This window comes from Peromyscus californicus, unplaced genomic scaffold (assembly GCF_007827085.1).
Source record: "Peromyscus californicus insignis strain IS unplaced genomic scaffold, ASM782708v3 Scaffold_3__1_contigs__length_106647218, whole genome shotgun sequence".
Classification (NCBI taxonomy): Eukaryota; Metazoa; Chordata; class Mammalia; order Rodentia; family Cricetidae; genus Peromyscus; species Peromyscus californicus.
In genome coordinates, this window is record NW_026294551.1 from 7,456,782 (window position 1) to 7,481,841 (window position 25,060).

At 45.5% G+C, this 25,060-nt stretch overlaps 1 protein-coding gene and 1 pseudogene across 1 annotated transcript; one reads left to right on the forward strand and one right to left on the reverse strand.

The window, feature by feature from the left end:
• Positions 1–79: 79 nt before the first annotated feature.
• LOC128123008 (transcription initiation factor TFIID subunit 9-like) lies at positions 80–871 on the reverse strand (annotated as a pseudogene).
• Positions 872–2,223: 1,352 nt separating this feature from the next.
• On the forward strand, positions 2,224–23,953 carry LOC128121498 (uncharacterized). Its single transcript, XM_052756223.1, has 8 exons — positions 2,224–2,433; positions 6,010–6,351; positions 7,282–7,576; positions 12,682–12,859; positions 19,178–19,184; positions 19,858–20,256; positions 22,446–22,572; positions 23,785–23,953. Exons 1-8 carry the CDS (start codon positions 2,397–2,399, stop codon positions 23,930–23,932), a joined length of 1,533 nt encoding a protein of 510 aa, XP_052612183.1. The 5' UTR covers positions 2,224–2,396; the 3' UTR covers positions 23,933–23,953.
• The last annotated feature ends 1,107 nt before the right edge of the window (positions 23,954–25,060 follow it).

A 25,060-nucleotide genomic window follows, 5' to 3' on the forward strand; every position in this document is an offset into this window, starting at 1 on the left:
AAAACATCTAACATGCTTGTTTAATTTCAGTACAAAGGATTCAAGACCAAGTATGCATGTTACATGCATCACAGTTAGATTACAAATGATCATCGTCATCATCATCATCATCATCTTCAAGTTTTCTTTTCAGCGCATTTGCCGACTCATTGGCTGCATTTTGTGATACCATATTAGTAACAATAACAATGTTTTTGGATCCATTTAATGATGGGTTAATAGAATGTTCTGAACTGCTGATATTGCAGGAATTAAAGCTTTTAAAGCAGAAGACTGAGGAGCAGGCATCTGTACTGTAAACCTTTGCCCTGTGAGGGACACTGGCATGCCTACTTTAGTTGAGACAGTTGAGTTGGAATAGAGTGCCTAGTGTGGGAGTACTTGGTCTGCTAGAAACTGAGCCAACACTTCACAGTGGAACTGTTACTCCTCTTGCCTTTTTTTTTTTTTTTTATAAAGACTGTAGTTTGGGGCAATTAAGCAATATCTATCAGGTGGCAATCGAGGACCTGAGTATGGCTTGCTCAATGGCAAAGGGATTTGATTTCTTTATCTTGCAACATCTAGTAAAAAAACCTCTCACAGGAGAAGTGAAAGACTGGTTTTCAAGGGAGAAGTGAAAGACTGGTCTGCACAGGACTGGAGTGCCAACCTCACATCATTTGCATCAACAGTCGCCTTCTTAGCATGACTTGAATAAATTTTAGCATCATCTAGAATTGTGGTCACATATCTATTGGAAGGCAAACTCCAACATCTGATTTATAACTCTTGGCTCATGTTCTGCAGTCCCCATGTCCTTCAGGATTTGTGCCATCATCTCTGCATCTTTCGGCATGCTCTTGGGAGAAGCCATCTTGCCAGACTCCATGATATCAGGTGGCCAGACTTGTTGAGCTAAATCACCCACATTAATGCACTTCAGTCCTGATCTTGATGCAAATTATTTGCCTCTTGTGGCTTTTCCAACCCCTGGTGTACCAGTGAGCAGGAAGTTTCATAGTCTTTCTTTGCACACAGCTGGTGCCTTGGCTCACACTCCCAACACACTTGCCAGGGAGGAACCAGAGAGACTTCTTGTTCTTATAATAAGCAATGAGATGGGCCTAGATTAAGACCCCTTTCTGTAGCAGTTTAATATCCTGGTTTCAAATTCTTTTAAACTTCCATTACTCATCGGGATCAATTTTCCTTTGCCTTGAACTGGGTGGTCTGGGACAGCTGCAGCCAGTAGATGGCAGTGTGGCTCTTAATCTCTTCTTCAATCAGCATCTTGTGGACCTCAGCCTAGAGTTTTTAGAACTGCCTACATTCAGGGTTGGTTGTTCCTCTTCATTCAAATTTCTCTGTACACACCCTCACAGACACACCTACAGGGTAGACTCCTGGGTGATTTCAAAGCCAGTCAAGCTGAAAATGAAGATTAATCACCATAAACACACCCCCCTCTGTGTGTGTGTGTGTGTTTAAAATTTCCTTCCATGAATTTGATACCAGACATACACTATACCTATGTCTATTGACCATTACAACTTGTCCTCTGGATTTAAACTAACTGCAGATTCCCAATACTTGGGAGGCTCACACTGGAGAGAGTTTGAAGACAACTTGGGGTACACAGCAAAACTCTGTCTTATAAAAACAAAATAAGGGGTTGTGGATTCAGCTCAGTGGGTAGAGTGCTTGCTGGCATTCGTGAAACCTTGGGTGCAGTCTTCAGCCCCTCATAACACTGAACATGGTGGTGAATGCCTGGAATCCTAGCACTTTGGTGCTGGAGGAAGGAGGATCAAGGCAGATTGAGTGACATGAGACCTTGCCTCAAACCCAAACTCTCCCTTTCTCTGAGTGAACACCTGTGGCCCCAGTAGCCATTGTGACAGGTGTCCCTGACCAGAGAAATCGCTGCTCTGAGTTCATAGCAGTGCTGCCCCAGGCTGAGCCTTTAGCAGTGCCCCTCACCACCCTGGGTTAGCCTGGGCTGCCTTGTGCTCTCTTGTTACTGCAGACAACCTGCCTTTGGTTGCTCTCCTCTCCCATGATTCCCTGCACTCACATGTGTACTGGGTGAGCAGAGGGGTTTGCTGTGTTCTGTAGTTTACATCTGTCTCTACTGTCCTGTCTATCTGCCTCTCCCTTTAAGAGTCCCACCCATCTTTTAAGTTCAGATACAGCCTTGAATCTATGCAGCAGAGGAAGTTCCCTCTTTATCCAGCTGCATCACACATACGATGACTTGGTCTCAAAGACTGACATTCTCTTTCTCGAAACATGCGAAAGTGAGAAGTTGTCAAGGAAGTAAACGAGAGATACCTAGAGGAAATTCAGGCTGAGCTTCGAGTTCTTGCAGGGTGTTGGCATCTGTCACCACCACAGCCAGGAGAGGAGACAGGACCATGTGGCTGTTCCCTGCTCTGCTCCTCTTCCTCCCAGGTAAGTAGCTGGGGCTTTAAGACATCACAGAGTCAGTGGTGGCACAGGACACAGAGTCTGCCCTGGGTTAGGGAAAACAGGAAGGGCTAATTCATTCACCAGATGCTTACTCCCTAAATAAAAGGCAAGTCATTGGCATCTGGTGGATCCTATGGGTGCTGCAGGAAAACAAAAACAAAACCAAAATTTTAAAGAACCTTGCAGAGTGTGTTTCTCAATCCCAATGCTCGACAAAAGTGGTTGAGTCCATGGACAAACTAATTCTTTTAAAAATACATTTATAGTTTTATTTTTGTCACTTTGAGATAAGATCTTATGCAGCCTAGGATGACCCAGAACTTGTGATTCTCTGGCCTCCACCTTCCGAGTGTTGGGATTTCTAGCATACACCTCCATTTCCAGTTCCATTCGGATTTTTAATTGACACAGTAATTAAACATTTATAGGAGTGTAGTAGTGCATGCTCTAATGCCAGCACTGAGAAGACAGAGGTAGGTGGACCTCTGTGAGTTCAAGGCCAGTCTGGTCTACACAGGGAGACCTGTCTCAAAAAGAAAAAAGAAACTGATAGATTTAATGTCATATTTGCATGTGTGTATATAGGATGTGACGTTCAGATCCGGGTAGCTCACCATCCACCACAGGAGTCTGTCATTTCTTTGTACTAGAAGCATTTGAAATCTTCTCTATGAAGTAATTTGAAATATTGAATTGTCAACCATATTTCTCAGCTGTGTTGTACAACTAGACGTTGTCACTCTCACCAAACGACACCCAACATCCTAAGCTCTCTCTCTGTCAACCTTTCCCTGGCACCCTTCCCAGGCTGATAACCACTATTCTGTTCACTACTTCTTTGAAGTAACCTTTTGTTCTTTATGAAAAAAAAATCTGTCTGTGGGGTGTATGCATGTGTAAATGTTTAGTGTGTGTATGTGTGTGCTCAAGTACATATGTGTGGGTGCACACACATATGTGGAAGCCAGAGTTTAACATTGGGTACCTTGTTTGTTGAGACAGGGTCTCAAATTGAACACAGAACTCACTGATTCACCCGATCAGTCTATGTGTCCAGTGATCCCCAGGGATCCTCCTGGTTCTGACTCCCCAGCTCTGAGGGCTACAGACTCACCCCACCTCACCTGGCTTTTCCCATGTGTTCTGGGATTCTGAACTCAAGTCCTCCTGCTTCAGCAGCAAACACTTTACCAATCTGTCCATCTCCCCGTCCCCTAGACCCAGAGAATAACTTTTTAGCTTCCACTTATAAATAGAAATGTGTGGTAGTGTCTTTCTGTGTCTGGTTTATTTCACTTCCTCCAATCCCATCCCTGGCTGCAAATGACGGAATTCAATCCTTTTACAATGCTGTTCCACTGCATTTATGTATCACACTTTATTATCCATGCATCCACATCAAGGCTGATCCTGTGCCATGGCTGTTGTGAATCTGCTACAGAAAACACAGGGGAAGGATCACTGCAGTAACTCACTAATTCTCTGGACTCTGGGCTTGCTTTCTATCACTGTGATACAGACCATGGCCAAGAACAGCTGGGAGAGGAGAAGGCTTGTTTACTTACATGTCCGGATCACAGTCCATCATGGAGAGAATCCAGAGCTGCAGCTCAAGATGGGCAGGAATCTGGAGGCAGGAACTGAGGCAGAGATCCTGGAGGAGTGCTGCTTACTGGCTTGCTCCCCAAGGCTTGTTCAGCCTGCTCTCTTTCACTAACCAGGGGTGACACCACCCACAGTGGACTAGCCCTCTCCACATCAAGAAAATGTCCCCCAGACTTGCCTATAGGCCCACCTGATGGAGGCATCTTCTCAATTGATGTCTTTCTTTCTGCATGCCCCAAGATGGAGTCAGGTTGACAAGAAGTATCTGACACAGGCCTTTTCCCGAAGTGTGGCTGAAGAATTATGTGGCAGTTCTTTGCTTTTTTGAGGAACTTCCCTACTGTTTCCCACAATGTCTAATTTACATTCCAACCCACAGCGTGTGAGACTTCCACTGTCCCACATGCACATCTACAGTTGTTATATTTTGTCTTTTTGGTAATATCCATTCTGACTGGGGGATGATGATGGCTCTCTGTGATTCTGATTTGCATCAATCTCCCTGACAATTAGTGAAATAGAGCATTTCTCCATATATTTATTGGCTATTTGTATCTCCTTTGAGAACTGTGTGCTCAGTTCATCTGCTCTCGTGGGTGTGGGTGTGAACAAGTGTGCATGCACACTTTATTTTATTTTATTTTTGGCACATGGTCTCACTATGTAGCTCCAGATGGCCTGAAACTCTTTACGTAAACCAGGCTGGCCTTGAACTCACAGAGATCTGCCTGTCTCTGCCTCCTGAGTGTTGGCATTAAAGCATGCACCACCACGCCCTACTCCCACCTTTATTTTTTGAGATAGGGTTCTTCTCTGAAACTGAAACTGACTTGGTTGGCCAAGGCTTCCAGGATCCCCTGTCTCTACTGTCCACATCTGTGCTGGGCTCCAATGACACTCCTGACATTTACATGGTTGCTGGGAACATACACTCAGGTTCTTCTTGCTTAGGCTAATACAGCAGGTGTCTTGTGACTAAACCTTCACCACAGCACTAACCCTTCACCACAGCGCCTCAGTAGATCATTTTCTATTGGATTATGATTGCTGGTGGACTCTTTGAGTTGAATTCTTGCTCATATAGTCTGGAAATTGACCTCATGTCAGATGCATAGTCTGAAAAGATGCTCTTCCACACTGCAAGCAGTCTCTCCACTCTGTTGGCTGAGTCCTCTTAGTTTGAAATAATTACATTTAGTGATTTATGTTTTCTTACCTGAGCCATTAGGAACATACTTTGTTATTGTTGTTGAATCTAAAACCCTGAAGCTCTTGTTTATCGTTTCTAGGCAGATATTTGTTATTGTTTGGTTTTGTCCCTGCTATGCAAGCTCTTACTGAGCTGCACCCTCAGCCCTCACTGGGAGCTTTGGGTCAGATTTACAAGGATCTGAAGGACAGCACAGGATCAGTGTGCTGTGGACTCTGTACCACAGGAGAACAGATTGATGGCGTCATTTTGGTCAGCTTCCAAGTCATTCATCCAGGGTGGTTCCCGAAAGAACCCCTAGAGACTACTACTGCCTGAAGTGGCCTCTGCATGGCCATAGGCTGTGGCTTCTTCAGACGGATTCCTGAGGGTCATGGGTACAGAAATGAAGGCAGGATCATGTTGTGTGGACAAGGTCTTCTGACACGCCCTCTGCTCCAGAGTAACGCAAAGATGGTTGCAAAGGGATTCTTTGAAATGTACTTTTATTGGCCATTGTAGTATGAAGAGGGGTAGATGATGGGAAGTCATGATTGCGCAGTGTCACCATTTACCTTCTGAGACCTATAACTGGGCCCTTCAGCCATTTTTTGAGTCTTTAACCAAAGAATGATGATTAGCTGTCTTGAGAAAGGGGTAGCTCTGCACTGATTGTTACTCAGTGGTGAACTCTTTTTGGCACAGGGCAGTGGGTCCTGATCTTAGAGTGAGAGATCAGGGGTCCATGGGTTTGTATTTTCCAGGCTTCTCCACTGCTCAGGATCCAATCACAGGTCCAAACATGGTGAGAGGTCAGGAGCAGGGCTCCTTGACTGTGCGGTGTCCTTATGACTCATCCTGGAAGGATTACAATAAGTACTGGTGCCGAGGAGCTGATTGGAGTTCATGTGAGATCTTCATTCAAACCGATGCATCAGAGCAGTTGGTGAAGAAGGACTGTGTGTCCATCAGGGACGACCAGACAGACTTCATCGTCACAGTGACAATGGAGGACCTGAGGATAAGCGATGCTGGTATTTACTGGTGCGCGATTGAGAGAACTGGACGTGATCCCCATTTTAAAGTTAATGTGAATATTCACCCAGGTAAGAAAAATTCCAGAAGATCTTGGCTGGGGTGAGGAATCAGGGACCCTGAACTCATTACTGTAAAAGTCTTACTGGAAAAGGAAACCACATTGGACTCTGCTGTTTTCTACTGAGATAAAGGTGAGGTGGGGAGGCTTTGTCTTCCCGCCCCCACATGTGAGTCTTGCATATTCTCACTTGTACAGATCTGGGAACTGAACTCAAAACCTCAGGTGTGCTAGCCAAGTACTCTACCACTGAACTAAACTTCCATCCTGACCGCCCCACCCTATCCTTTTAATATAAAATAAAGGAAGCCACAGAAGCTCTATTTCTGGGCAAGATAGAGTAATAAGGATCAGATTTGTGTCTGTTGAAACTACAATAAAGTCAATAGACAAAACTGAGTCTGGAGAGATGGCTCAGTGATTAAGAGTGATTAATCTCAGTGATTAATACTGACTGCTTTTCCTGAGGACTGGGTTTGAATCCCAGTCCACACAGCAGCATACAACCATCTTCAACTCCAGTTCCAGGGGATCTAATCTCTCCTGGCCTCCCCAAGCCCCACATACACATGGTGCCCATAGATATGTGCAAGCAAATACTCATAGACATATCAAGAATTTTTTTAAAATAGAGAGAAATTGCAAAACTGAAGTTTTTCTGCGTATCGCACACCAGGCAGTAATGAGTGAGCCATGGAGGAAGCGGGTTTTAAAGGGGGGCTGCAGAACTGAATTGTATTGCAAAATAAATTAAAATAAATTTAAAAAAAAAAGGGGGGGCTGCTTTGCTCCCACATCATCTTTCTTTAGAAAAGAATAAATGTGAAGGTTTGGATGGTGACTGGAGAGCAAATTCCTTAATTTCTACTGGGAAAAGGTTAGGCCATACCCAGAGCTGGACTGTCCACAGGAGTGAACCATGTTCTGTTTGTGTCTTTAGCCCCAGAAACTTCAACTATAACAATGATAACCATGGCTCCAGTTCTGACATCCACACCATTAACCACCATGGCTCCAGTTCTGACATCCACACCATCAACCACCATGGCTCCAGTTCTGACATCCACATCATCAACCACCATGTCTCCAGTTCTGACATCCACACCATCAACCACCATGGCCCCAGTTCTGACATCCACACCATCAACCACCATGGCCCCAGTTCTGACATCCACACCACCAACCATGGAGAACTTTGGCAACTATGGAGAGGCCCATACCAGCACCCTCACCTGGTAAGCAGAGCTGGATCCTGGCAGCTCTTTCTAATGGGCTGACTCTGTGACCTCTCCCCTGGGAGGACTTCCAGATAAAACACAAGATGCCCAGGACTCCTACGATTCTTGAAAACAGTTCATTTCTAACCTAAGTATATCCTCAGCATTACATGGCTATATTTATAATTTTGAAAAAGTCACTTATCTGAATACCAAATTGGCCTGGCCATCTTGTAATTTTATTTGCTAAACTCAGTAACTATCTTAGAGGGACACTGGGGCTGCTGTATTCTCATGTTAAAGTTTGAGGTGGGCTCCCCAACCCTTTTACCTTTTAGTATACCAAGACTTCCCTTCTAAGCATCAGCTACAGGAAGGCAGTATCTTCTGAGTGGCAGAAGAGACTGAGCCTGGTCTTTGGTGTCTTCCCTATGTGTCCCCCAGAGGGCAGGCGAGTGGGCCATGGTTGGGTCTCCTCTGAGTTAGAAGAGATTCTTGTCCCATCAGCTTCTGACTGCAGCCCATAAATAAATTTCATTGTTCCAAAGCAACTCTGCCAAGAGCCAATGTGGGGGTCTACCAAGTACAGAGGAGGGCATGGGAAACTGAGGGCTGTGCTGTGCTAGCCCTCACTCTTGATGTGATGCTTCTCACTCTTGAAGGTGTCCAGAGGAATTCCCAGCACTGTATAGCTACCTTGGCATAATTCCATCACAGTCAAGGACACAGCTAAACCACAAGCCTCCTCGTCCCCCTACCTTGAAGGCAGAGGCCACCTTGCTAGCCCTCCCTGAGAATTGTCCCTCAGGTCCTATCTAGTCCCTACCCCTTCTATCATGTTCTTTATGCCCACTAAATCTTAAGCTAGACAAACATGTCTCAAAGTGTTCTGTAGGCAGAGTTTTTCCTAGGGATCACTGATCAGCTCTGTCCTGCCACCCACTCCGAAATAACCACACAGTGATTTATTATTAATTATAATGTTCAGCTGACAGCTGAGGCTTGTTTTTAGCCAGCTCTCATAACTTAAATTAACCCATTTCTACTAATCTATGTGCTGCCCCAAGGCTCATTTACCTTATCTATGCACTTTCCATGTTCCTCCTTTCACATCTGGCTGGTGACCCCCAGATGCCACCCTTCTTCTTTCCAGCATTCTCTCTGCCCTGAAAATCCTGCCTAGCTTTTTTATTAAACCAGTCACAGTGACATATATTCACACAGTGTAAAGGAATATTCCACATTTCTACCTTTTTGTGTAAATAAAAAAGAAAGGTTTTAACTCTAACATGATAAAACTACAGACAATAAGAACAATTGTAGGTAAGAATTACATTTATAATGTCCAGTCCATTTGTATTTGGCATGTTTGGAGAAAACTCTCCATTATTTATCTTATCTTTGTGAGTTCAAAGTTTTATACCTAATTTACTTTTTATCATAACTAAGGAAAACTTTAAGTTTAATTATTTAGTCTTTAATTCCATCAAAGACCCTAGAAGAATATAATGTTACTTAATGACAGCAACATCTGGCTGCCTGGACAGTCACCCAAAGTTCTTCTGTAATGTTGGGGCATCCACCTTTGGCCTACAGGCCTAGTATATCTCACAAACCTTTCTGAGAAGCAGGGAATTTTGAAGGATTGTCCTACCTTGTCTTGGCAAAATTTGGCAGTCACTTTTTTGCATCCTTCTGGTCCAGTTTGGACAGCATACCATCAGCAATTGAGATAAGGGCAGTTTCTTTGCCCAAAGGGCTAGATTCTGTCATAAAGAAAGCAAACTTTATAAGGAAGTTCTTCAATGCCCATCATCTTCTTTTGAAGTAAAGGGGTGCTGTCAGAAGCAGACGTGACTCAGTGTCATGAAAAGCCTTAGGTTATTAACCACCTTAAATGCCATATTCTGTAGATCTTTGAAGTGTTTAAAGACCACCATCTACCTAAATCTGTTTGTCTAACCCTGAAAACATACCTAACATGACTATAAATTTGAGTATTATAGATGACGATTAACCTGTATTTTTTAAATTATATTATATTTTTAAATGAGTTGCATAAACACAATACCCCAAACAAGAGTAGAAACACACATATAGTATAGCAAATATAACTTTAAATTTGTATCAATACACCAAAATCCATACCATAAAATATTTTGAGAGTAATAGTTGTTTTCTGGATTAAAGTAGATTCAGTAATCTACCTGTTTTTCCTATCATTCTTATATCATATCCCCCTTTTTTCCTTTCGAAGGAGATCTTTGAATTTAACTCTTTTGTTTAGCTTTTTTCCTTACTATGACCAATAACAACTTGTAACCAACCCCCCTTAAATGATAACAAACATCCAAAACCCATCTTTTGGAAATGTGGGCAGTTGTATTTTCTAGACTGCTTCCTATTGTCTGGGGGCACTGGCATTATGCAAGAAAATTCAGGATTATAGTCAAGTCCTGACTGGAGTATTCTGTTAGGTTAGACTGTCTAAGCCAGCAGTCTTGAAGCTGTTCTGGATCCAGAACTCTCAGGAAACTACAACAGAGGCACTCTGAGATGTTGGATCATTTGAGCCATAGTTTTTTTTTTTTTTTATTGGTGTCTGGTCTCCTAGTTCTGAAAATACATAATCTTTTAAAGGTAACATACATATCTGTACCAATACAAGTATAGACTGTGTGTTGTACCCAAGTTAGTCAAAGATGATTTTTTTTTTGTTTTATGTTTTACCAGGAAAAATACACCTTACATGTTTTGTAGTTTTTTTAAGGTTTATTTCTTTATGTCTGTAGCCAGGATTTTTAGGGGGTCTTTCCTGATCAAACCTGAGCCATATCAACCTGGAATTAGTCCACAGCCTCTCATTTCCTGTGGAAATGAAAGTGTAACCTCTCTCCCAAAGCAACATACCTTTTGACTTCCATTTTGAAGTCAAGATCTTTTTGAAATATATAGGTTGGTTTGATCTAGCAGTTTTCATAATTCAATGTCTCTTAGCAGCTATTGCTCCTTCATCAGCAATCAGAAAATTAAGGACAACACAGTAACACATAGGATCCAGATTCCTGTGTACTTTTTATCTTTACATGTTTTTTTTTTACTTTATTTCTTTTTTAAGGACTTTATTGTCTTTAAACTTTTTTTTATGAATGTCTAGTAGTCTTTCTATTTTCTCTCCCAAGCCTATGCTATGGGAGCCCACAGAAGTTTCCTAGTGAGATCTGAGCTTGCTTTACCCAGCAGGGCTGCATTAAGGGATGGCTTGACCGTGCATGGTTACCAGGTGGTTGGAAGGGTCTGCACTTGGCTGTACTAGGGGGAGATCTTTTACACCATCCCTTGGCATTCCTATAAAAAGTCCTTTTGAAGAGACAGAAGGAGTAGGTGGATATTGATCCAGGCCCTCCCAAAGCTATCCTGTGTTTCTGTCTGTCTCTTCTCCACACTCTCCTTCTATCTAATATTTCTTAATCTCTCTCTCCTCTAGAGTACCCTGAGAAAAAGTGGAAGCTGGCCTCCCACACTATGTATATTTTTAAACACACTGTAATCAGTTTAGAGTTTTTTTTCTGTCTGGATCTGCCTTTACTGTGTGTCAGTGATCTTTTCTATCTGTATGATTAAAACTTAAACTCTTGCAGTTTAGTTCACTCACTCTGGGGCCTCAAGTCGGCAGGCAGTGGCTGAGAGAAACCTCTTTGTACTGTAGCTTGGGTGAGGACTGAGGGACTAGAAAACTGAGTTTGGCACTGTTTTTGTGTGTTTGGAAGGCTTTCTTAAGCTTTTTTTTTAGGTTTTATGTGGATAAGAGTGACCTTGCCCCACCTTGGGCACCATTTGCAGGCAGAGTTTTTTGACAGACCACCTTGTCCCACCAGCCACTCCCAAATAACCACACAGAGAATTAGTATTAATTATAAATCCTCAGCTGATAGGCTTGCTTTTAGCTAGCTCTTATAACTGAAATTAACCCATTTCTATTAATCTATGTGCTGCCCTGAGGCTTGCTTACCTCATCAATGTACTTTTCATGTTTCTTTCCCATCTAGCTTGTGACTCCCAAACTCCACCCTTTTTCCCAGCATTCTCTCTGCCCTCAAAATCTTGCCTACCTAATGGCTGTTTAACTTTTTTATTAAACCAATCACAGTGACATATTCATGCAGTGTAAAGGAATATTCCACAGTGTAACCATATTGTAGGCTACTTTGAGGATTACTTTTTAAATTTTCTTTCTCTCGTAGTGCTTTGGGAGTGTTTTTGTTAATTTGTTTTGCAGTGGATGGAGTGTTAGTCATGGAGAGAGAGAGGACAGGAGGCTCCCGAAATGTATAGAGTCCAAGAGTGTGGAGCATGGACAGAGCTCAGTCCTGGGAAACGAGTCAGGACATCTGATGAATGGTCTGCCAAATGGCAGCTCTTCCAACATCCAGGAACACATTCATGTTAACCTGTGACTCACAGAGTATCTGAAGTTGTAGATCCTTTCCATGAGCTGAGGATGGCCTTGTGTTGGGTCAAAGGAGAAACAAAGGAAGGTCAAGGAGGGAGATGGAGTCCTGGGCAGGGGATGAGGATGACAGAGAGGTGGGGATAGGGGATCAATACTGTTCAGGACCTCACCACAGGGTATAATAAAGGAACACAAAGAACTACAGTCTCAGTGTCAAATTCAATGTGACCGAGCAGAAGCAGCACCTACCATTTCTCGATGTAGTGTGCCCAAGCCTCCTAAGATGTATGTCAGCTCCCACACAGGCAGTGATGAGGTTGGGCAGGGACATCTGGGTGAAGAATGTAGCAGAAGCCAAGGTTAGACGTTCAGGGATCAGGGAAGCCGTCAGCCTGACTGGAATGCAGACTAGATGAGGAGGACTTCTGGGAGACCGGTCAAACAGAACAGATAGTGGTCAAAGGGGAACTGAGGAAAATCAGACAAAACTCCCTGGGCAGGAGCTTAGCCTGCAGGCAGCATGACCAGCCATGCGCTTGCAGGGAGGCCATCCTGCTTGCATCCAGGTTTGTCCTTATCTGGCCACTGAAGGCTAGGACATGGACACGAGGAAGGCTGAGACCTCTATGCTAGGTGACAGCTTACTTTCTGTCTCCTTCATTTCCTGCAGGTCCCTGCTGAGCAGCGTCTACTTCCAGCTCCTGGTCTTTCTGGAGGTGCCCCTGCTCCTGAGCATGCTTATTGCTGTCCTCTGGGTGAACAGGCCTCAGAGGTGCTCTGGGGGAGGTGAAGTTGGCCTGGTGAAAGTCCACAGTTCTGATGCCTGGTACAGAGAGAAATACCTCCATGTAGATAGAAAATAATCTCTGTCTATCTATCTATCTATCTATCTATCTATCTATCTATCTATCTATCTATCTATCTTTAGTGTGTGTGTGTGTGTGTGTGTGTGTGTGTGTGTGTGTGTGTGTGTGTGTGTGTTTACATTGTGGGTGCATATGTGTATGTAGAGGACAAAATCGGGTGTCATTCCACTAATGTCTGAGACAGGGTTTCTCATTGCCCTGGACCTTTGCCATGTAGGCCAGGCTAGCCGGTGGGGAACTCCAGGGACCTACCTGCCTCAGTTCCTATCTTGCCAATATGAGCACACACAACTGCCCTAGCTTTAACACACATACACACACACACACACACATACACACACACACACACACACACACACACACACACACACACACACACACACACACAAACACACACACACAAAACAAAACAAAACAAAACAAAAACATAGGTTGTAGTGATTAAACTCATGTCTTTGTACTTACAAGGAAGGCAAGCTCTTTACCAACTGAACCGTCTCTCCAGCCTAGAAAAGAATATTTCTATGAGGAAATGACTGTGGTCAGCAGTACCATGACTCTGGGTTCTGTGGGCTCAGCCCACAGACTATGCCCCCCTGCTATAGCAGGGACAGCTGAGGTTCTGGAACCCACTCAGGTTCTCCCTCTCAGAACATACTACAGTGCCTTCTGAGGCCTTTCTTCCTCTGATGGCCTCCAGTGGAGTAGAAAATACAAAAAAAGTCATGTTTCTTTTTAGGGCCCCAGTTCCTTGGAGGACACATGTCATTACAAGTCTGTGGGCCACCAGCCAGGTGTTTGATCAAATATCTGGGAAATGTGGCTTCACCAAGTGGCATAAAAGATTGCCACAGTTGTATGGATGTCTGTAGCTTACACAGAGAACATACTGCATTCTCTTTTGTCAACACAACCCAGTGTTGTGCGTTCCAAACTCAGATGGAGCAGTTGGCTGAGTCTCTGTGCACCTGTTTCCACGGGGTAGCTCAGGCTTGGTCCCTGAAGTCTAGACTCTCTGCCCAGTGAGACCAAATGGGGAGTGAACTGGGTGAAGGCTGCTGTCCCCTCAGGAGTCACGAGCTCATATCACCCCGTGGACCCCTCTAGGGCCGGTCTCCACACCAGGTCATTCAGCTGTCCTCCTGTTCCTTCAGAAGCATCTGTTCAATGTCTAAGCACTACACACCATGCAAATACAAGCTTCAAAATGAGAAAGACCTGGTTAAATTCCAGAGGAAACTGAAAGGTTCAAAGGCAAAGGCTCAGCCTGAAACTAGCTATTCCCAGCTCTCCAGCCTCAGCCATGCTGAGTTATGCACCCCACAACACGCAGTCTTCTTATCAGGCTGGGCTCTGACACCCACAGCCCAAACTCACACCTAACACGGACGTGCTCCCCACTTTGTGTGGGAAGAGACCCCATGTGAGCATCTCCTCCTGGATGACATGTTTGGACCTCTATCGAGTCTGCCTTAGTTGAGAGGAGGCTTTTCATTGCTTCAGTGGTGTAGGTGCTGGTCAGCTGCCCATGTCCAGTAAATAATCCCCACCCACACTCGATCCTAATTAAACCCAGTGGAACACACACACACACACACACACACACACACAGAGATGGTATGTAATCAAAAGAAGTGCTCATTACACGAAGATAGTGGCTCATGCCTTTAATCCCAACAGATCTCTAAGTTTAAGGCCAGCCTGGTCTACAGAGTGAGTTTCATGACTACACGGAGAAATCCTGTCTCAAAAAAAAAAAAAAAGAAAGTTTAAAAAAAGTAAAAAGAAAACAAGGAAAGAAGTGGGAATAGGAAGGAAGTTGAGGAAGGGTAATAGCAGTGAAAATGACTAATATTTATTGTATATATTTGTGAAGCTGTAAAAGAATTTTAAAATAATGAAATAAAAATTTAAAGAGGGAAGAGTTTCCCATCAGAGTGTCCCCACCTTCTTTCCACAGTAGATTTTGTCATCACAGCGTGTTTTATGCGTGTGATACTTATGCCCCCTTCTGCAAACAGCCCTCGTGGGTCCGTCCCCGCCCTTCCTATTTATGCAGATTCTTTGCCCGCACTGCTTCTCCTTTTCTTATTGCTCAACTTGCTGCCTTGTTGGCAAACTTTCACCATGACGCGTTTTGCTGTTCTAGAGGACCCGTGGGCATTGTATTTCTTCCTCCTCTCATGCTGTGATTGTCTGTGGCTGGAGGCCTAGAAAATCTGCCCTGGTGGTGAAACGCCAGACCTCTCTGTCATTTGCTCATGATATGAAGATAGATCTTTCCTCAAGTCTTCTGGGACAGATGTTCCTGAGCAGAAATGTGAGGCAGACACACTCCTGTCTCCCTCAAACACCCCTGGTCTGGCACAAACAGATCATGAAGAAACCACACAGCCCACTAATCCATCTCCTTTGCCTCCCATATCAGGGAAAACTAGAAGCAACTTCCCATGTTACACAGAAAACTGTAGCTGAGGTCTGTTATGGGGAGAGATCTTGTGAGACAGGTCCTGGTCATTTTCCCCAGCATGTTTCTTCTACCTGGAGTCTAGAACAGACTTTCTCTGACTCCCATAAGCCCTGGGTTCCAGGTCTCCAAGGCCACAGAACAATGAACCGGGGGGGGGGGGGGCTGAAAAGGAGAAGATCTGGTGGCAGCCACAGTGTCCTGCCTCCCGTCTCACGGCCTCCTTCATCTACAAACAGCTGTATCTCCAGACCTCAGAAAAGATCATCCACATCCTATCTGATTTTCCTTGGAGTTTTGTCCTTAAAAAATAATTAAGTGTGTGTGTGTGTGTGTGTGTGTGTGTGTGTGTGTGAATGAGTATGTATGTGTGTGTGTGTAATGGTATGCACACACACCTACAGTGTGTGTGGATTGCCATAGCACAAATTTAGAGGTCAGAGAACACTTTTATACAATTGGTCCTCTCCTCAGCCTTTCCTTGGGTTCCAGGGACAGAACTAGGGGTGCTGGCATTTGCTTACTCAACAGTAATTTCACTCAGTTATCCTTTTTTTTTTTTAAATTCCTCCCTCTGCCTTTTGTTAAATTCTTCAACTTCTTCCCAATTTCAAGCCTTAAGATACAGTGGCTCAGGGTTCAGAAACGTGACAAGGAATAGTTGGTGCCAAGTGTAGGGGAAGGGAAGGAAGGCATGTTCTGGAGCCACCTCAAGGCCAGAGCATCACTGGAGTCCTGAGATCGCAGTCACCATACTGCCAGGTACCCTGGTATGAGTTTCTTTTTGTAATTAAAATTTTTATTTTATGTGCATGGGTATTCAGCCTGCATATTTTTCTGTGTACTACATGTGATCCTGGTGCCCACAGAGGCCAGAAGAAGCCAGAGGATCCCTTGGAACTAGAGTTACAGATGGTTGTGAGCTGCTCTATAAACGCTGGAATCAACCCTGGCTGGTGGAACAGTGGCAGGTGCCCTTAACCGCTGAGCCATCTCTCCAGTTCCTGCCATGAGTTTTTTATTTATTATTATTATCATTTTAAATAATGTGTGTCTGTATGTGGGTATGTGCATGTGAGTGCAGGTGTCCAGGGAATCCAGAAAAGGGTGCAGATTCCCTAGCTGGAGCTCAGGTGGTGGTAAGCCACCTGGGGGCAGGGATGCTGGGAACTGAACTCAGGTCCTCTGCAAGAGCAGCATCCATTCTTTTTTTAATTTTTATTTATTCATTCATTTTACATGTATGGGTCTTTTGATTGCACACATGTCTGTGCACCGTATGCATGTCTAGTGCCACACAGAGGCAAGAGGAGGGCGTCAGCTTTCCTGGAACTAGAGTTAAGGATGGTTGTAAGCCTCTATGTAGGTGCTGAGTGTTGAACCCAGGTCCTCTGGAAGAACAACAACTTAGCCACTGAGCCATCCCTCCAGCCCCTGGCATGGTTTCTGACAAGGACAGACACTGTCCATCATGTATCCAAACTGGCCACACCAATTAATAATGAAAGGGGCATAATGAACAAATTAACGATTCTCCCCTAGCCCCACTGAGAATTATGTGAAGTCTCTCAAGGTAATTCCTTTGTTATTATTCAAGAAATATTTATTAAGAGCCTACTAAGTGCCAAGCCCTGGTATAAACAAAAAGGTAGAATGGCGGCCCTCATGGAGCTTACATTCTGTCCCAAGCACATAAAAGACTTGCAAGTTGTAATAAGCTCAGTGGAGGAACCAAACCAGGTGAAGAGATGCAGGGTGGTCGTGCAAGTCCTCTCTGGGGACATGGCTTTTCATCTGGGACCCATGGGGGAGTGCTGTAGAATGGCAGCCAAATAATCTGCTTTAAAACCACTAAATGAACCAGGGGGTAGAAATGCATGCCCTTAATCCCAGCACTCGGTGGGTAAGGGAGACAGATCTCTGTGAGTTCGAGTCCTACCTGGTCTACAGAGTGAGTCCCAAGACAGTCAGGACTATATAGAGAAATCTTGTCTCAAAAAAAAAAAAAAAAAAAAAAAAGATGATGAGAGAAGGTCACCAAGATAGAGGCAGAAATTGGATCATGAGGTAACAGTGTCAATCACAAATAGGAAAAAGCCAACCTCTGTGTCAGTCAAGGATAAGCTGATCCATCTGTTTGCCTGATCTATCCATCTATCCATCAATCTGTTCTAGTTTGTTGCTGTTGTTGTGATAAAACACTGACCGAAACCGACTTGGTGGGAGGGCAGGCTCTATCTGGCTTCAATTTCACGGTCCTGCATTCTGAAGGACGCGTATGGGAACTCGGCAGGAACCTGGAGGCAGGAACTGAAAAAGAGGCCACGGGAACGCTGCTTACTGGCCTGCTCTACATGGCTTACTCAGCCTGCTTTCTTGTAGAACCCAGGACCACCTGCCCAGGGGTGGCATCACATATGGTGGCTGAGCCCTTCCATATCAATTAGCAATCAAGAAAATATTTGGTCACAATAGTAAGAAAAATAACTAATACAAGGCCTTTGATAAAAGAAGGAAAGAAGAAAAAGAAGAGAAATATAATGACAGACAGACAGACAGGTGATAGTGTTTAGTAAGTTTTTTTTCAACTTGATACAAACTAGAGACTCCTGGATGAAAGAACCTCTATTGAGCAATGGCCTCCATTAGACTGGACCAATGAGCAAGTCTGTAGGGATATTTTCCTATAGCAATATAATATGAATGATATCTTGGTTGTATATTCTGTCTCTCTCTGTGTCAGTGTCTGTCTGTCTGTTTCTCTCTCTCTCTCTCTCTCTCTCTCTCTCTCTCTCTCTCACACACACACACACACACACACACACACACACACACACACACACGGACAAAGACACACACCCCACCCAAATACACATGTGCAAAAAGTAAACACAATCACATATACAGAACTTAGTCCCCCTGTTTCCATGGATACCTTCTCTCCCTGTCCCCTTACTTCCTAGCCCCTCAGTCTCAAGTCCAGGGTCTGACAAAGACAGTGTCCCTCCTCAGCCTCCTCTAAAATAGAGGTCACTTTAGGACCGGATCCCAGGGAGCCTCAAGCCTGGCCCACGTGAGAAGCCAGAACCCATACTCATGTTTCCCAGGATCCTTCATCCTGCTCTGGCCCAGCACTGTACAAGTCCCCATGGGGGGAATTTCTGAGAAGAGGAATACAGGACACGACAATGTGTTTACCATCCACATTTACCACCCAGGAGGATTAACAAGATCCAAGATACAAAGAGGAGACTGGACAAGCATCCATCAGAATAGTCCCATGAACCTCCCATTCACAATGAACTCAAGAGGGTTTCACTGGAGCAACACAGGCACATATGGGGTGGGATTCACAAAAGTGAAGGAGATGGTTCCTCTCCTCACGGAGATGGAGCAAGATAAGATGGACAGATCTCAAGTCAGCTCAGGAAGTGACTTATCACAGAGGATGGATAGCATCAGCAAAAAAGGAAATGCTCTCCAGGGCTGACCATGAGTGGCAAGGTAGTGAAGCCCTTAGCTGAAGGCTAGGGGACAGGTGACATCCTCAATCCATGGTTGGGGATGTGTCCCTCACTGGGAGTGATAGGAACCTGTGCCCCTGAGTCCTGGAGCATCTTCAGAGCACTTCCTGTACCAGTTCATCTGGAGCCTCCCAGAGGACCAGGAAGCAGAGGACAGAAAGGAGAAGTCGGCATGTGAACACTGAACTGTCTAGAAGGACACTGCTCCTCCTCCTCTTGGACTTGGTGTGGGCAGGAGACATCAGAGCTGAAGAAATGACCCCAAGAGTGATGGGAGTGTGGCTGCCTTCAGCTCTGCTCCTCTTGCAGGTTGCAGGTGAGCAAGGGGACAGGGGTGAAGGGTTACAAATTGAAAGGGGAACTCCTGGTGTAAGCAAGAGGGCAGGACAGGGGGGATGAGAGGTGGGAGAGAGCAGCCAGCAGGATAAGATGGGGCCAGAGAGAAGACAAGGAGTGGGGGTGGGTAGGAGTGGCCAGCATCACCTCACAGGTGCTGTCAGGATTCAGTGCACAGTACAGTCATGACTACCACACTGAGACAGTCAGGACCTCCTGAGAGGGTTAGCTGTGACAGACATTACCATAACACCACACAATCTCTATTGTGTACACACATGTGCATACATGTGTGTGTGCATACCAAAGACACACACAAGCACTGATTCTCACAGAGACATACACTCATATATGTACATAGGTAAAATGAATCTCTCTCTCTCTCTCTCTCTCTCTCTCTCTCTCTCTCTCTCTCACACACACACACACACACACACACACACACACACACACACACACACAGAGTGTTGTTTCCTCCAGGGTCCTTCCTTTCTCAAGGGACAAGCCTTGTCCCTGCCCCCTCTTCCGGACAACACAGGTGCTCACCTCAGTCCTGACTTCTGGGTCTGACAAAGCCTGTCTCCTTTCTCCATGCTTGCTCCAGACCAGACAGCTCTCTAGGAGATGACCAAGGGGGGCCTGACCCCATCCAGCTGTGAGGGTGCAGAATTGGGGCTGGTGTTTTCCAGACTGTGTCCCTCTGCGTGGCCCCAGCAAGGTGACAGGCACTGTGGGGGAGTCCCTGAGTGTGCGGTGTCAGTACGAGGAGGAACACAAGACTAATGACAAATACTGGTGCAGAGTGACTATGCTACCATGCAAAGGTCTTGTCAAGACCAGAGCCTCAAAAGAAGCTGGGAAAGGCCGAGTGTCCATCAGGGACCATCCAGCCAACCTCACCTTCACAGTGACCTTGGAGAACCTCACCCTGGAGGATGCAGGCACCTACAAGTGTGGGGTGGACATGCCACTTATTGATGATTCCTTAGGGATCTATCCCTTCTTGGGGATTGATGATGATTCCCTCAAGGTTGTGGTGTCCGTGGTCCCAGGTAAGCACCCTTCATGTCAGGGCACCCTGAGTCCAGGTCAGTCATTCCCTCATGAAGGAAGGAAGGCAGATACAAGAGCATGGTGAGCTTGGTGAATCAGTGACTCAGGCCACAGGGAGTGTGAGTCCACGTGTGCCTTGTGAGAGCATGTGTGGTATATGTGATAGGGTATGTACACCAATACATGTGTGTATGTGTACACACAGGCACAATGGGGAACCTGAGTTCTTAGAAACTCTCTTTTAATTACATTTATGTATTTACTTACTTACTTACTTACTTACGACTTACTTTGGGGACTTGCCGTGGTGTGTGTCAGCCAGAGGAGAACTTCTGGCACTTAGTTCTCTTTACACATGTGGTCCTGGGGCTCGAACTCAGGTCACCAGGCTTGGCAAGCAGAGCCTTTACCATGGAACTGTCTCATCAGCACCTGTTAGAGATTCTCTGTGTGTTCATGCGACAGTGTAAGGCCTGAACATTTCTAGAGAAAAGTCCTGAACCACTGGCACTTTGTGATTTCCTGTACTGATAGGAGACAAGTCCTCTCTCCAATTGATAATTTGTTCCTAACCAATCTCCGTATGGGAACAGTAACCAGCGCATCTGCTCCCCTCTCTCAAAGCCTGCTCTGGTCTGGGACTGAGTGGACACTTCCCTTCCATAGAGGTCCTGAGGGAGCAGCCTCATCACAGTGTTTGTGGGTCTTCTGATAGGAACTAGAGATACAAAAAGGAGGGTAGATTGTATATCGGGGTTCTTGATCCCTGAAGAATCCATTCAACTACTCCAAGTTCCCCTGCATCCCCCTTTCCCAGGAACCATTTACTGCAGGAAAAATCTCAGGGAATCCCCCAAATGTTCCCCTTCCCAGGCAGAGGGTGAAGCTGGATGGAAGACAGTCTCTCAGCTCCTTTGGTCCCAATGTTCTCCATGTCTGCAGTCATTCTCCCCTAATGGAGCCTCCCTTGTTTACAGAACCCTAACTAGTGCATCTCTTTAAGAGCAGGGTGGTGGCAGGGGCTGAAGGAGATGAACTGCTCTGTTATTCCCAGTTTTTTCTTTTCTGAGAGAGGGTCTTGTGTAGCCCAGGTTGACCACAAACTCACTATGTAGTTGGGGTTCATCTTGAATGACTGATCTTCCTGACTCTGCCTCTCTGGCACTGGGATTACAGGCTCCCATCACCATAAGCAGCTTCCTGTTCTGGTTCTCAATTTTGTTTCCCCTCATAAAATCTTCCCTTCAAAATCCTCTGTGGGTTCATAGTGAGGAGTGTGGAACCAAATCCCACTGGTGTCTGCTGTGGGATGGTCTGTATGTCAAGTGTGTTGCTGATTGGTCAATAAATCACTGATTGGTCAGTGGCTAGGCAGGAATTATAGGCGGAACAAGGAGGAGAATAAAGCTGGGAAGTGGAAGGCTGAGTCAGAGAGACACTGCCAGTCGCCACGATGACAAACAGCATGTGAAGATGCCAGTAAGCCACGAGCCACGTGGCAAGGTATAGATTTATAGAAATGGATTAATTTAAGCTGTAAGAACAGTTAGCAAGAAGCCTGCTATGGCCATACATTTTGTAAGCAATATAAGTCTCTGTGTTTACTTGGTTGGGTCTGAGCAGCTGTAGGACTGGCAGGTGAGAGAGATTTGTCCTGACAGTGGGCCAGGCAGTAAAACTCAAGCTACAGGTGTCTCTAGTTCCCCTCAGTGGAGGCCACTCTCCACAGGGTCCTTCAAGCATCTATCTTTCTAAAACATTCCATCTGTCCATTCCTTAGAAAAAACTGCCCAGTGGCCTGTCTAGGTGGCAGTATGGAAATGACTGGGCCAGGCAGACAGAGTCCTACCACTCTGTGTCTGTCCCCAGAAGGATGGAAGACAAGGAGGCAAAAGGTGTGACTGAGGCCAGAAGGGACCTGGCTCCAAGTGTCTTGTCAATGACACTTAAACTCTCTTCTATAGGAAGACTGGCCTCAAGTTTGAAAGTGCCAACCAGCCCCAATGCACCATGGGAAAGGCTGGGAAGGGAAGCCCTGACCAGGACTTGGTGGGGCCATGAGGCTTGTAGGCTGTCACACAGCTGTCCAACCTGTCCCTAGGGACCTGTGTGCAGCAGAGCTGCAGAGGTTTCAGTGGGGAGGTGATGGAGTGGAGGTCACTGGGACAGTCTGTGTTTCTATCCTTAGCTCCAGTCACAGTCTCTTTACCCAAGATCATAGCAAATATCCTGGGGTCCCCCACATCCTCACCAGTGCACACTCAGTCCAGCATGACCACAGAGGATACAACTCCTGGTCCCAGCCTACAACCCCGGTGAGGAACCCTGAGGGCTCTGGATTGGGGGTGGGGGTAATGCTGGGAGGTGGAGGTAGAAGGGTTTGGATCTCCCTCCTTGGGCATCTCCTGCATCTTCCAACCCCACACTGACCAGGGGAGTGTCTTGTGAACAACAGCTGCTCATCTACAGATTGGGACACAGCAATGTCACCCAGACCCAGACCTGCTGAGATGGAGTTAGTTTCCTGTCAAGAGGTTACTACACAAACACACCCAGAGTCTGGGGAGATGGCTCTGCTGGTAAAGGATCTGAGTTCGAGCCTCAGAACCCACATGTCAGGCATGGTGGCATACACTTGAAATACTTTCCCTGTGGAGGTGGAGACAGGAGGATCCATGAGACTCACTGGCCAGTCAGCCTTGACTACTTGGCAAGTTCCAGGCCAACGTGAGATCCTTTCAGATAACAAGATAGATGGATCAGGTGTGGTGACTCATGCCTTTATTCCAGCACTTGGGAGGCAAAGGCAGGCCAGTCTGAGATGAAAATCAGCCTGGACTACACAGGAAATTCCATTCTAGCCAGAACTGCGTAGTGAGGCTGGTCCCAACACAAACGTAACAAGGTGATGATTCCTGAGGAATGACACCCAAGGGATTCCTCTAGCCTCCACGTTCATGTACACACATGTGCACCTGCATACACACACATGAACACACACAGCAGCAAATTAATGAACTAACTAATGAAAATAAATACAGCCACTGGTTTGTGGTGGGACAAACATTTAACCTCAGTACTTGTAAGGTAGAGAAATGTGGATCTCTATGAGTTGAAGGCCATCCTGGTCTACATAGTGAGTTCCAGGACAGCCTGGGCTACGTAATAGAGAAACGATGTCCCCCCAAAAAAACCAATAAATAGCAAAATAACAGGATAACAAAGAAGAGCCACCAGGAGGAAATAGGGGAACTCAGTTTAGAAGAGAGTTGGGGTCTGGGTGGAGGAGGCAGCACCTGCCTGCATAGAGGCCTTAGGAGTGGAGGTCCATGGACAGATTGAGCCAGACCCACAGTTCCAGGCTACTTCTTGGGCTATCAGTCACACTGGTCATCAGGCAGGGTTCCTTGTCCTTGTCCTTGAAAAGAGCACCTTGGACACATACCTGGGTAAAGAGACCGGCACACAGTGCAGGGCACCATCACCACCTTCTGGGAAATGAGCTTATTGTGACCTTGTCCCCACAGGCCCCTGCTGAGCAGCATCTACTTCCAGGTCCTGGTCTTTCTGGAGGTGCCCCTGCTCCTGAGCATGCTCAGTGCCGTCCTCTGGGTGAACAGGCCTCAGCGGGACTCTGGGGAGATGCAGCATTGTCCCGATTATGAGAATCAGTGAGGTCTGTTGACGTCAAAGCCCTGTCCAAGTCCCTGGACACAGCTCTTCTGGTGGCAGAGGACAACAAATAAAACTGTGTTCCTGAGAATACTCTGAGATTTTTTAGAAGACTCTTTTGATGTGTCAAATACATAAAAGAATGTGCCCTATAAATACATATACATACATATTTTAATAGACTATCTTTACTTAGCTGTGGATTTCTGTTTAAGCAGTTTAATTCTGATGAACATAAATATTACCAGAATATTTTTCCTTACTGACATAGGAAAGTAACGGTATTCTCAGTCTCAAAAACAGCCTTTTACATATTTTGCAAAGACCTTAGAACTAGTCCAAAACAGACTAAGCTGCCCCTACAGAAGGTACACAAAGACTAATTCCCAGATGTTGTTCATTGCTGAGTCAAGGCCAGGCTGTTTACACGAAGACTCAGTCCTTGCAGTAGTTCCCTTTCTGCTGCTGGTGCATACAGGTCCCTGACAGCTCAAGGTTCAGCCGGTTGTTTCATGTCTTGGACCCCTCACCAACTTAGAGCTATGTGCATGGGTCAATGTGCCAATACTAGCCTAGGAGAAACTAAGTGGCTTATCGTGTGTTTTGAGAATGGGTAGGACCCTGAAAATGTGATTTATAATTATCCAGTGTTTGGCAGAGAGGGAGCAGCAGCATCGGTGTGAAGAGATACAGCTGTGTAGAGCTATGTGAGAGCTGCTGCAGAATGTGTGTGTGTGTGTGTGTGTGTGTGTGTGTGTGTGTGTGTGTGTGTGTGTGTGTGTGCTGAGTGAGAGATGAAGAGAAGAAGCATGAGAGAATTGTAAGGAAATAAATGGGTGAAAGAATGAGTGAGTAAAGAGCCAGGAAATTATATAGAAGCGTGTGTGTGTGTGTGTGTGTGTGTGTGTGTGTGTGTGTGTGTGAGAGAGAGAGAGAGAGAGAGAGAGAGAGAGAGAGAGAGAGAGAGAGAGAGAGAGAGAGAGAGATCACTGTGTGGAAGAGCTGCTGCTACGTAGAGAAGCTGTGCCCAGAAACTGTGTAAAGTGCCGTATGGAGAGACGGCCATAAATGAGATGCTTAGCTGTGGTTAGTGGAGATTAGTGACTGTGTGGACATGGAAGATGAAGCTGC

Coding starts and splice junctions, on each gene's coding strand:
- LOC128121498 (XM_052756223.1), top strand. CDS start 2,397: ATGTGGCTGTTCCCTGCTCTGCTCCTCTTCCTCCCAG. Junction 7,577..12,681: donor CATACCAGCACCCTCACCTG/GTAAGCAGAGCT, acceptor CATTTCCTGCAG/GTCCCTGCTGAGCAGCGTCT. Junction 20,257..22,445: donor TGTGGTGTCCGTGGTCCCAG/GTAAGCACCCTT, acceptor TTCTATCCTTAG/CTCCAGTCACAGTCTCTTTA.